We start from the raw sequence: 14,081 nt of genomic DNA, 5'->3' as shown, positions 1-14,081 counted from the left end.
GATGCCCCAAAACAAAATAAAAACAAAGATCATCACCTAAAACTGGTAGAAACATTTGGTGCCTTTGTTTTAAATCTTTTTCTACTTACTTTAAAAAAAAATCAGCTAACATTGTATAATTACTTTTGTATCCTTACATCTTAACATAAATATTATGAACATACATATTTCCTATTTTGATATTAATATTTCATAAAACATGAACAATGAAGTTATTAACACAATAGAAACTTGACTTGAGACTTGAAACTGATATAAAGTTCTCATTCTTGGGGCACCTTGGTGGCTCTGTCAGTGTCCAACTTTGGCTCAGGTCATGAGCTTGCGGGTCATGAGTTCAAGCCCTGAGTCAGGCTCTGTGCTGACAGTTCAGAGCCTGGAACCTGCTTCAGATTCTGTGTCTCCCTCTCTCTCTCTGCTCCTCCCCTGCTCATACTCTGTCTCCCTCTCAAAAATAAATAAACATAAAAAAATTTTTAAAAATCTTCTCATCCTCTATTAGGAAAATCTGTTAACAGTGCTCAAGGCATAGTAAAAACCATTTGTCATGCCACAAGTGGAAAAAAAAAAGAAATAACAACTTACTTCTACAGGAATTCACTTTGTCACAGCTACCCACAAATATTTTCACTGTATGAAATCATATAGTTTTTGTACAGTTTTACAGTATGCAGTCTAATTTTAAAATGTTTTGAATCAATAATGTAAGAATTGATTCTTGTTTGGTCTCTAGATATTTAACTAAGTGAATTAAAATAACAGATATGGCTTATTGTGTGAGGTGTATTTATTTGGTTTATTTTTCTACAACATAGTATGCTTTACAGACAGCAGCTAAATTTAATATTAAGCAAATAAATATTAAAAAAACAAAGGCATTTCTTTTTTTTTATTAAACGGTTTTATTTATTTTTGAGACAGAGAGAGACAGAGCATGAACGGGGGAGGGTCAGAGAGAGAGGGAGACACAGAATCGGAAGCAGGCTCCAGGCTCCGAGCTGTCAGCACAGAGCCCGACGCGGGCGCGAACCCACTGACCGTGAGATCATGACCTGAGCCCAAGTCAGATGCTTAACCGACTGAGCCACCCAGGTGCCCACAAAGGCATTTCTTAAAGGAATCTTCTCCAGACATTGCATTTCTGTGTCTCATAATAAAGATTTCACTGATCATGCAGTAAGTAGCACCGTGAAATGGTGAAAATATATATTTGGTGTCACTAAGTACAGAAGTAGGGTCCCTGCCTCTGCCATTTACTTGACTATGCCCTCTTGTACAAGCTAACTCCTCTGAGTCTCAGTTTCCTGGTTCAAAATGGGGATTTAATATCTATCTCATTGGGTCTTTGTGAAAAGTCAATGAGATCAATTTATTAAAGCACTAATATCGTGACTTGCAGATAGCAAGCACACTGTAAATATCAGGATATCTCTCTTCTTAAAAGTAATATCTACTAGTTTATACTTGCAGTGTTCTAAATTCATATATTTTTACAAATCCTGAAACCATTGCCTGCCTAGAGTATACATTTCTAAAAGTCAGAGATTGGATTTCTTTAACTTGCACTATACCATACCATTTCCCAAAGCAGTAAATAGGTGAATAATTTAATTCAGTCCATAATAATACAACGTCAGAGGACGTCAGAGTTTTCGTATGTATGCTGAAGTAGATGTCATGTTTTACATTTTTTTTATTTTTTATTTTTAATTTTTGTTACATTTATTTATTTTTGAGAAACAGAGTGAGACAAGGAGTGAGCGGGGGAGGGGCAGAGAAAGAAGGAGACACAGAATCCGAAGCAGGCTCCAGGCTCTGAGCAAGCGATCAGCACAGAGCCTGATGCAGGGCCGGAACCCACAAATCCTGAGATCATGACCTGAGCCCAAATCAGACGCTCAACTGACTGAGCCACCCAGGTGCCCCAGTAGATGCCAATTTTCGTGTGTATTTATGTGTATGCATTATTTCTGGGATACAGTTCATAATGCATATTTCTTAAAAGTTGTAAGGACCACCAGGATTAGAGTTTGGGCACCGCAGTACTAGAGCAGTTGCTACTAAACAAAGGGTAAAAAATGGAAGTTTTGAATGTGATAAAAGTCTTATGAACAAGGTGAGCAGACAGTATCCTTGATTTTTGTTAACTTTAGCTAAAATTGTTAGTATGAAGGACTTGCCATTCATGGACTCTTGTTAATATAGACAATATCAAACACTGAAATCCAGATGAAGAGAAGTTTATCAATTCCTTATATGGATTTTAAGCAGGAAGTGTTTACACCAAGTGTTTATTATAGCCATAATTCACCCACTGAGGCACAGATTAGAAAGATACTTTATGTCACATGCGATGAATGAATCAATAGTTCTCCCACTCTTCTGTTGTGCTTTGAATATAGAATGTTTGAGAAATACTTCCATTCACTTTAAACTTCACTGATTGTTACTGAAAGTAGCAGGAAGCACAAAATACATACTTGACCAGGAAGGAGGTCAATCCCTCCATTTAAGGAAAATTTGCAGACTATTGATGTAAACAAATACATGACTGATCATAAAATCTTTCTAATTTTTATACTAGCGATTGTGTCAATTTATAAACATGCTTCACAAAGTTGAGAGTAAAACTAAAACCTTATTTTTTCACTTCATAGATTAATTTCCCATTAGCCTTTCTCTTACTTTATACAGTTTTATAATTCAAAGCGTTGTGAGGCAAGCTGACAACACTAGAAATAACTTAATGAAAAATATGATACCAAATCATGCTGAGGCCCCACAGCAGAATTTCACGTTTTAAAATCCAACTAAATGAAAATATTAAATTTTTGAATCACCATAAACAAGTATTTATTTATACCTAATTTATGCCTAAATTATGTGAGGATATAATTTGTAGTTTATATATGACTAGATTTAACACAAGTTACAGTTCTTTGTAACACAAGAATTTGTGTTAATATTAAGGCTTTCACTTCTAATCTAATCTAGATTCAAATCAACATCATTATTAATTAAAAATATAGTATTTTTTGTTCTCATTTAACAGTTATTCCCTTTTACTCCTTCCAATTCTCAAAAAATAGGAAGTTTTAAATTCAGAAGTAAAATATTGAAGAATTCACTTTTTGTTATCACTTGTGGAAGATCTTGTAATGAGATAACAGCATGCCTCTAAAAGTCCTTTAAGTCTGCCCATATAATAATAATTTTAGCAAGATCTGGGCTATAGGTTAATTCCCAGAAGGCAACATTAAAATGCAATTTATAAAATTCCAGTGTCTGCATTATTGCTTTTGTAAAAATGTCTGCCTTATATTTGTTCATTATGTATGAAATATTGTAATTCCTAAATGGTAAGAAGATGTTGTAATTTTCTTTGTATATTGACTCTGGCATGGTTTCATATAGGTGGGTATAGATAAACTAATTTTAACTATTACACTAAGTAAAAATAAAATTAAAAGACACCTGGGGAACTTAGTCAGTTAAGCATCCCACTTTGGCTTAGGTCACGTTCTCAGGGTTTGTGAGTTTGAGACTGGCATCAGGTTCTGTGCAGAGCCTGCTTCAGATCTTCTGTCTCCCTCTCTCTCTTTCCCTCCCCCACTCATTCTCTCTCTCTCTCAAAAATAAACATTAAAAAAATTACCTATCTATAGTTATCTATTAGCTCTAGAAGTAATCAATTCAACAAAGCTGCGGAATAAAAAATCAGTATACAGAAATCTGTTGTAGTTTCATACATGAATACACTACACACTAACAAAAGAACAGATAGAGAAATTAAGAAAACAATGCAATCACACTTGCACCAAAAATCATAAAATACCTAGGAATAAACCTAACCAAGGAGGTGTAACATCAGTACTCTGAAGACTGTAAGACATTGATGAAAGAAATAGAAGATGAAGAAATTGCAAACAAATGGATATAATGCTGATGGACTGGAAGAATTAATATTGTTAAAATGTCCATACTACCCAAAGCAATCTACAGATTCAATGCAATCTGTATCAAAATGTCAATGGCATTTTTCACAGAACAAGAACAAATAAAATTTGTATGAAATCACAAAGATCTCAAATAGTCAAAGCAATCAAGAAAGAAGAACAAAACTGGGAATATCACAATCCCAGATTTCAAACTATACTACAAACCTATTATAATCAAAACAGCATGGTACTAGCACAAAAATATACACAGAGCAATAGAACAGAATAGAGAGCCCAGAAAGAAAGCCATACTTACATGGTCAATTAAGCTATGACAAAGGAAGCAAAAATATACAGTGAAGAAAAGGCAGTCTCTTCAATAAATGGTGTTGGAAAAACCGGACAGCTATATACAAAAGAATGAAACTGGGTCACTTTCTTACAGCATACACAAAACAAACTCAGAAGGGATTGAAGATCTAAATATAATACCTGAAACAATAAAACTCCTAAAATAAAACATAGGCAGTAATCTCTTGGACATCATCTTCAGCAATAATTTTCTGTATATATCTCTCCAGTCAAGAAAAACTAAAGCAAAAATAAATTTATTTTTGGGACTACATCACACTAGAGAGATTTTGCAGATCAAAGGAAACCAACAATAAAACAAAAAGGCAACCTACTGAATGGGAGAAGATATTTGCAAATGATATATCTGATAAAGAACTCCTGAAAATACCAAAAATTCCAGAAATAATCCAATTAAAATGGGCAGAGGTACTGAATAAACATTTTCCCAAAGACCTCAGATGGCCAAAAGACATGTGAAAGGATACATCTCTAATCATCAGGGAAATGCAAATCAAAACCATGATGAGATATCACTTCACACCAGTCGGAATGGCCAGTATCAAAATTTAAGAAATAGGAAGTGATGGCAAGGATGCGGAGAAAAGAGAATCCTTGTGCACTGTTGGCAGGAATCTGGTGCAGCCACTATACAACACAGTACAGAGGTTCCTCAAAAAACTAAAACTAGAGCTACAAATCCAGTAATTCCACTTCTGGGTACTTACACAAGGAAAAAGAAACCCACTAATTTAAAAAGATATATGAACACCTATGTTTACTGCAGTAGTATTTATAATAGCCAAGATACAGAAGAAATCGAAGTGTCTATCCATAGATGAATGGATAAAGAAGATGTGGTATATATACACAATGGAAGTTACTCAGTTGTAAAGAAATAATGAAATCTTAGCCATTTGGGACAACATGGATGGATAGCATGCTAAATGAAATAAGTCAGAGAAAGATAAATATCATATAATTTCACTTATAGGTAAAATCTAAAGAACAAAACAAACAACAATATAAACAACAATGACAAAAAGGAGAAACAAATTCATATATAGAGAGAACAAAATAGCTGTTGCCAGAAGGGACAGGAGTGGCAGGTGGGTGAAATAGGGTGAAGGGGATTAAGAGGTATAATCTCTCTGTTATAAAATAGATAAATTACGGGGATAAAAAGTATAGCATGGGGAATATAGTCAATAACATTGTAATAACTTTGACTGTGGAAACCACACTTATCATGGTGAACAAATTGTAATGTATGTGATTTTCAAATCACGATGTTGTACACCTGAATCTAATATATCGTATGTCAGTGATACTTCAATTAAAAATTAAGAAAATTAATTTCAGAAAATGTGTTCAGTACATTGCATTGCCTATAAAACCTTCAAAAAGACACATGTAGAAAATATATCTCTAAGAATGCTACTTGTATCTATAAATAAGGAGAGTTTACTATTTCATTGTATATATATGTTTACAATGCGTTGCTTCACTGAATGTAAGGCACATACATAAAAGTTGTTTCTAAGAATGCTACTTCTACATGTGAATAAGAACAGTGTTATTTCAGTTAATGATTGTGTTTGCCATACTATAGTACTTTAAAGCTCTCTTTAAAGGTAAACAAAAATACAAATAAATAAGTAAATAAAATGAATGAATAAATGAGTGCATGGATGCATGTTACCTATGATTTCATAATTAGAAAATAGAGCTATGTGAATTATTCAGTTTAATTCTTTGATAAAATTTGATCTTATATAAAAATACTTTTTAAAGTGATAGTAATAGGGGCGCCTGGGTGGCGCAGTCGGTTAAGCGTCCGACTTCAGCCAGGTCACGATCTCGCGGTCCGTGAGTTCGAGCCCCGCGTCAGGCTCTGGGCTGATGGCTCGGAGCCTGGAGCCTGTTTCCGATTCTGTGTCTCCCTCTCTCTCTGCCCCTCCCCCGTTCATGCTCTGTCTCTCTCTGTCCCAAAAATAAAAATTAAAAACATTAAAAAAAAAAAAAAATTAAAGTGATAGTAATAAAAAATAGCACTTAGAACATGTTCTAGATGAGGGAGATATTATTATTATTCTCATTTGGAGATGCAGAAACTGAGGCAAAGAAAGTTTAAATAACCTGTTTATGTTCACAAAGCTAGTAAATGTCAAAGTCTGGATTTGAACAAAAGCAATCTGTTGCTAATACCTACTCTTTGAACCAATACTTTATACAAGAAAATCAAAAACTAAAAGCAAACAAAAGTGAATGATTGTAATACCTTTTACTTTCATGTTTGAAAGGTAATAATTTTATATAAAGGATCTATATTTTTGTGAAATGAATTCTCATTAAAAATATTAACACAATTCACAAATATCCATGGAGTAATTGATTGAATCATATTAATTTATTATTAATTATAAAGAGTGACAATTGTCACTAGAAATTATGCCCTACGAAAAATCATACTTATAGCCCTTTATCCCTAGAGGGCATCCTAATGTTGTAATGTCTTTATTCTTTAATCGAGCTTTCATTGTGCAATTCCAATCAAGATTTACATATTTCCAGACTAAAACTCTTTATTTCAAACTCCACACTTTTTTTCCCCTTTTAATCAACAGTATGTCCTTCCTCTTTCAATTTGGCACCTGTGAGTGGCTGACTGTTAGGGAATGCTTAGCGATATGTCCTTTTTGGGTGAGATTGTTTTTAGCACGTGAAGGACAGAGAAACTGAACAGGAAAGAATACATGGAAAATACAAATAAGTGAAGCAGTCTAAGAAATGAAGAATCTATCATTATTACACTGGGCATATGTGATTAAATGTCTTCAAAACAATGAGGCTCATCAATCAGCATCCTCATGCATTGGGAAATCAGAACATCCTGGGAGAGAACAGAGACAATCATTGTGACAAGGCCATCTTCTAATAGTTACACATCACAGCAGAGTGCAAGTATAAGGAAAGCACTTCCCTGATTTGCAAACTTTTTCCCATACAGTTAAGCCTCCATATAAGAACGTGACTAGATAAGATAAAGGTATGCCCTCCCTGTAGTGGGCATCACCATGTTATTCCATGCTAGAGGAAACCTTGGTATCTTTGCGTAAATTAATAACTACTTAACGTAGTAAGATGCACTTTTGAAATACAATATGGGTGCTCTTCAATGATTCAATGGATGCAAATCAATGAAAGTTTCATATTCACGTGAAGGAAAGTAAACTTCTGGGATTTAGGAATGCATGTGTGTATATATACATGCATTCATAAAGTGTAACCTAAATGTATGGTCTCTAAAGTGTACTACTACATAACACAACATAACAGAATAGAATTTCTTCCATTATTTTTGTTAGGTTAGTACCAACATAAGGAGTCAATAAGGTCTTTTTAAAAGATATAATTAAAATGATTTTTTGTACCTTCCTCCAACAACTATCCCTGTGATAGTAACTAGTGTCTTGTTCATTTCCTAGTGGATGTGTACTGTGTACATGTTCAGGATCATAAAGAAGAAATGGGAAGTGTTATAACCTGCTATCAACATTAACTCTGTGAATGTCTGCCAGGTTTAATAGGTCTGAATATGAAAAGTAAATAAAAGACCTGAGGCAGTTATCCAGATACATTTCAACCAAAAGAATGGCTTTACTTGTACTATCTAGCTATTTAAGACAAAATAGCATTGTTTGTGTGTGAACTTCAAATAATCCCATAATTTTCCCCCTGTGTGAGTAGATATAGCCTTTAGAGTTATCTGCTTTATAACTTCAGAGTCAGAGCTTCTTAGGCCTGAACTCATTTCTTGAGGGGGCTTTTGAAGAAGATTTACAAAACTATGTCTATTTTCAAAATTGTAAGCTGGAATTGCTTTGCCTGTGCAGATATGATGACCCAAATCTCTTTCTGCAAAATGTCCTTTTAAAATATGCAATCATTTGATTTATCAACTGGTCTAAATACTAATTTTCCTTCTATTACTTTAAACAGATTTACATGTTTCAAAGCGGGAGGGAAAAAGCATTAAAGAAAAGCCAATAAGACATTGCTGCTTCAATATTCTAATAAACCATGCTGAGCCTCTTTGGGTAAACATTAAAAAGCTTTTTTGGGTAAATGAGCTGCATTTATGATCATTAAAGACTACCTTTGCACAGGATATTTTTAATGTCAATAGCATGCATGCATAGAGAATACTATGAAATGTTTTCACTAAGATACTATGAAGTAATGACAGTGCAAAATCACAAATGCAGAAATAGGAGCAGATAGTATGTATTTGCCCTAATACAGACTCTAACACACCATTTTGTGCTATTTTTGTCATTATTACGAGCTGGTCACTTCTATGCTCTATGAACATAGCTTTGTCCATACTAGTGCCAGACATTAGAATGCTGATATTCAGAAAATAAAAGTCAAACTCTGGAGATGACAGTGGGTAGAGAGGTGAGGAATATCAGAATATAGAGTAGTGCATGAACACCAATCACATTTTAAGAATTTGTTAAAAGCTGACACTGAACAGAAGTGCAACTGTGGCTGGATAGAGATGGAAAGAAATACAAGCCTTATTATGATGGTTTTAATGCATGTTGGGCCAAATTATTGTAATATTTTTAGGGAAAAATCCTGCAAGGGAAGGTAAATTAAGCAAGGTGACTCTTAGACTCTATTGATTTTCTTTGAGGCTACAAAATTCCTCTCTTATCACCAGGTGTTTCCCAAAGGAAAATAATATGTACAAAAATGTCTGTCACCTTGACTATCTGACTTTTTAAAAACACTGTCCATTATTATTATTATTAGAGTGTTATTGCCATCATCATGATCATCATCACCATTATCATCATCATCATCATCATCATCATCATCATCATCATCACTATGCTTTCTACTTGGACCATGCTGAGAGACAAGATGCATAGTCACAACTTAAACAATGATCTTGGTTTCTTTTCCTGAGTTGAAAAAGTCAGTTCTCTTTCTCTTTTGCCCTTGATTCTAACAGTATTTGCCAAAGTAAACAAGCTCATTGATTTTGGATTTGGCTACTCATATAATGCATCCAAGTTTTTCCCATAATCAGTCCAGATATTCTATTTCTCCTACTTATGAAACATTTAAAATCCTCTCTCCTATTTATATGTAGCTTCCTGAGAACACAAAGCTCCTTCTTACCTGTGTGGTAAAACTTCCCTGAAAATCCAAGGTTGAAGGTAAAATTTGCAACCTGAGTGCGCAGTAAATTTTGAGTCTCTAGTAATGCCTGAAATAAATAAGAAATTAACATGATTTTAGAAAAATAAATATGAAGTTTTGGGATGCCTCTTTTTTCAAATGTGTATGCATGAGTGAAACAAAATAGTATGGGCTTTGTTGCTTTTTGGGTTTTTGATGGCTACTGTTATATGCTATTCATATCTCAGGTATTATAATCACTATTATTATTTTTATTGAAGTTCACCAAATTATGAAGCAGTTAAGCCCTAAGCACATTATAAGTTGCTGAGAGGCAATTCTCTGAACACACAGCACTGAAATCATTTTTCATTTCCGTGTGAGTCATTTCTTGATTTCAGATTATTACACTTTTTTTCCTTGGGAGAAAATTTTCAGAATTTTTGGATATAGACAAGTCTTTAATTTGTTAGTAAGGAATGGAAAGGTAATATTTGTTTGAGTTGCAATTCAGTATTTATTTAACTGTGCTACCTCCCCTATCATTTTATAAGGGATAATCATTACGTTAAAAGCTTGGGTTCTCAACCATATAAACTAAAGAGAAATATATAATTTATATTGATTGCAAATCTTGAAATATGAACCAGGCAAGGACAGATAGAAAATAAATAGCCAATTTCATAAAGAAAACTTTTCCAACTGTGGAAAAATGTGCCTATTTTCTGTCTCTGGAGTTATTCTATGTTAATTTCTTATTTGTAGACAGGATAGGAACACACTGATAGTAATCTTAGAGTCAGACTTAGTCCTGTAAATTTTCTGCCAATCCTTAAACTGCTATTATTCCTATGCCAACATATGTAGCATAATTCAGAACTCTCATATCCTTGGGCTTTTTAGTTTGCTTATTGATTCTGAATGCTTTTCCTGTTTTTAAATGGATTTTTAAAGGGGATTTACTTTGTTCTGATGAAAATGAAAAATTCATTTCAAACTAGACATATTAGTAAGACCAATTTTTGGTTACTGCTATCAATATGTTAAGGTGAACAGAAATTTGGACAATTCTCTTGAGTATTAGTCACAGTGGATAAGTATCTGCTTAAAAAATTTGTGGAACTATTTACTCCTCCAGAATTAAGAGGACTCTCCTGCAAATTAGCTTAATTAGATAAAAGAATAACTATAAAGTTGATAACTACATAATCAGTGGTTATCCTAGGTTACAGTTACATTGTGTGTAATCCTGGCCAATCTTATTTAAATATTATGAATTAAGTAGAAAAAGGAAAAAAAAGGCTTATTTAGTTTGACTCAGTTATATGTAATATATTTTTTAAAAGTTCTCAGAAAGAAAAAAAACCTAAATACTAAAAAGAGGTTGGAGTTAAAAATAGTCTTTTGAAATAGTCAAGCATATTGGTAAATCTTGTGGAATACAGTGTTAAATTGAAAATATCATGCATCTCTTTATCTTAGTAAGTTTCTTTTTCTGGGTTTCTTACTTTATTCAATGCACAATCCCTGGGCTTCCATAACTTCAATTAGTTTTTTTAAAACACTCTCCTTTCCCCTGTATTCCTTACCACTCCAATCCCCTTCCAATTCTTACCTCTGGGTTCTCGAAGTCATTATTTTGCATTTAGTTCTCCAGTATCTTAAAATCACTACATATTTATTGTAGGTGGATACATATATTTAGTGTATATTTTGGGTGTAACAAGCATAGTCCCTTTAACCTAGGACTTTAATGCTTAGAGAGGGAGAGAGAATTTAAATAGACAGAAAAATGTATAATTACAACTCATGACAAGTTCTACAAAGAAATCTAGAGCATGTTATGATAGACCAGTAAGGGATTTTAATTTATATTGATGGAGTGGGCCCACATTTTCAATGCTTTATTAGGGGAAAATAAATCAAATAAATCAAAATCAAATCAATAAACATCAAACAATGTATTTTTCCCTCAATCAACTTGCCACCACTTTAGGAATACCTCCATTGTCTTTTTCTTGGGCTTTTAAAACACTATAGTCTGCTAACCTTCCCACTCTTCAGTTTTATCTTCCTCTAATCTGCCTTACATTCTGCAATCATGCTAACATCCCAGAGGCAGTAAATGCACTTCACCCTTGGGGTCAAGGAGGCCATTCAATTAATGGCTCAGCCTTGTTGGTCATTTCAGTTCTCTAATGCTTTCTTTCCCTTATCTGTAAATGTGATAATGTTTAATACCTGTTTCACACTATTATTGGGGATTATGTTGTAGAAAGTATACAGCTAAATGCCTGGCACACAGTAGCTCAATAAATGCTGCCAATGAGCACTCAATGTGTCATTCTCTCCCCACCTATTAGGTATTGCTGGCGCCTCCACTTTTCCAATTAAGCTACATGCATTGTTGTTTCCCCCAAATCACCTTGTCCTCTGGATCTATTCCCATTCCTATATTTCTCTGTGCCTTTCCCTACTCTGTTCCTTTTGTTTAGTCTCCAGCTGCTCCAGATCCCATTCCCCAAACCCATCCATTCTTTAAAGTTCTGCCCAAATGCCATTTCTGTATGAAGCCTGCCCTGATGCCTCAAAGCTTTTACTTTTTTTATCTCCCAAAGTTCCTAAATTATTTTTCTTAAGACTTACATTATTTTCTTCTTTACTACATCACTTTATATCCCACTTCTTCTAGTCTATAAGCATCTTCAGGTCAATCAAACCTTACTTATTTTTACATATTCCCTATTGCTAGATATATTTTTGTAAATGTGGAAGGCATTCAATTGAATTAGTTTCCTTTATTTTAATTAGTAACATATTTCTGATGGTAAAATGATAAACATGGTTCATGGACCATACCATTAAATGATATCAGAACAATATGGATAGGATGCTACATTTCACCAGGACATTTATATCATGGATGCTTTATAATCTTATATTATAGATTACCTAGTAAGACAAGCTCACAGAAGCGAGGACAGATGGATTTTCTTCCAGTGGTACTAATAACTCTATGAAGAATTTGGCAGACCCTTTTATTATTGAAAGAAATAGAATTGTCTAGTAATACTCTCCCAACATGTAATTTTGATTAATGTGGGGTAAAAATTACAATTTCTATAAGTAAAACAAAACAAATAGATTAAAAAGGCAGACCCTGAAAGATTCCATGACTGACTATTTCAGTATAAAAACGTTCTTTAACTTCCGAAATTCAGGGAAAGAAAATTTCCATGGTCTTTTGATGGTAAAGGAAGAGAGATACAAATAATAATGAGTAATAAAATAGTCCAATTTTAAAAATAAAAATCATAAATAAGCTTAAAAGAAAAAAATGTTAAACCACAAAAATTAAAGAAGAAACATAGAAAAAGTAAAGAATAGAAATAGAGGAAGTGTAAAGTGTCAGAAGAAATGTTAGATAAGAAAAGACAAATATAAAATTGTGAATAAATGAAATATAATGAAACTAAAAAAAACTTACTTTGGAAAAACTTGTTTATAAAGTGGAAGTAATATGTGTCAATTATAGATAAAAATCAAATTGTAAAGTTTAGGAAACAACATGTAGCTACAGATAAGCTTTTTTTATCTGAATATTTTGTGAGGAAATTTCACTAACTTTTGAACATAAATGTAAAATGAAATATATTTAGTGTTTAGACAATAAACTTGTTACTTTCTTTAATAGTTTATCTCATAAGAAATATAAACAGCTTTGGGGCACCTGGGTGGCTCAGTTGGTTGAGTATCTGACTTCAGATCAGGTCATGATCTCACAGTTCCTGAGTTGGAGCTGTCAGTACAGAGCCTGTTTTGTATCCTCTATCCCCCTCTTTCTTTGCCCCCCCCCCACTCTCTCTCTCTCTCTCTCTCTCTCTCTCAAAAATAAACATTAAAAGAATATATATCTATATATATATACAGCTTTAAGATATTCCTTTGCATTATTTGGGAAGAACTTACTAAGGAACTTGACTAGATATTAAAGAGAATAAATATATACAACTTAAGAAAAGGCAACAATTCATTATTTTAATAGATATTACTTACATTTGCATAATGTTATCATAACAAGTTCTCAGTATTTAATAAAGCAAGTCTGACTTGGCCCTACTGCAAAATGTTAAAGAAAACAATGGTTTTCAAACTTTATTGTGCATAAAATTTTCTAAAAGAGACTGCTAATATTGTCAATTCTGGATTCCCACTTGAAAAGTTATTGATTTAGTTTTATGTGATAAGGTCCAGGCTTGTGTATTTCATCAGAGACCCTAGTTGCTTCTAAAAAGGGTCAAGCAATTGTTTCCAGGTTACCCATATGAAATGAGTTGCCAGAATGCTTGTAAAGTAACTTTCCCAGGCCCATGTTCTGGAAATTCTGAATTGGAGTATAAAATGGAACCTAGGAAACTGTAAATTTAATAGTGATTCTTATAGCTTCAAGCTGGAGATTATAACCATCAAGGAACCTTGGGAAATATTAAGTTAGTGCACTATTTATATTTATGCTAATTTCAAAGTATGTTGCTTATGCCTTTTTAAAAAATTTTTTTTAAATATTTATTTATTTTTGAGAGAGAGAGAGAGAGAGAC

At 33.3% G+C, this 14,081-nt stretch overlaps 1 protein-coding gene across 5 annotated transcripts in view; it reads right to left on the bottom strand.

Moving 5' to 3' along the window:
* Positions 1 to 14,081, bottom strand: part of LOC131507164 (bifunctional heparan sulfate N-deacetylase/N-sulfotransferase 4) — a 428,637-nt gene that overhangs the window by 136,914 nt on the left and 277,642 nt on the right. For all 5 annotated transcript variants that reach the window (XM_058721528.1, XM_058721527.1, XM_058721526.1 and 2 more), the window contains one exon: positions 9,483 to 9,570. In XM_058721528.1, the coding sequence (XP_058577511.1) occupies positions 9,483 to 9,570 (88 nt within the window). The remainder of the gene's footprint in view (positions 1 to 9,482; positions 9,571 to 14,081) is intronic.

The sequence above is a fragment of the Neofelis nebulosa genome, chromosome 3 (assembly GCF_028018385.1).
Source record: "Neofelis nebulosa isolate mNeoNeb1 chromosome 3, mNeoNeb1.pri, whole genome shotgun sequence".
Taxonomy (NCBI): domain Eukaryota; kingdom Metazoa; phylum Chordata; class Mammalia; order Carnivora; family Felidae; genus Neofelis; species Neofelis nebulosa.
The sequence above is the reverse complement of the archived record's forward strand: the minus strand, read 5'-3'. Positions and strand labels throughout refer to the sequence as shown.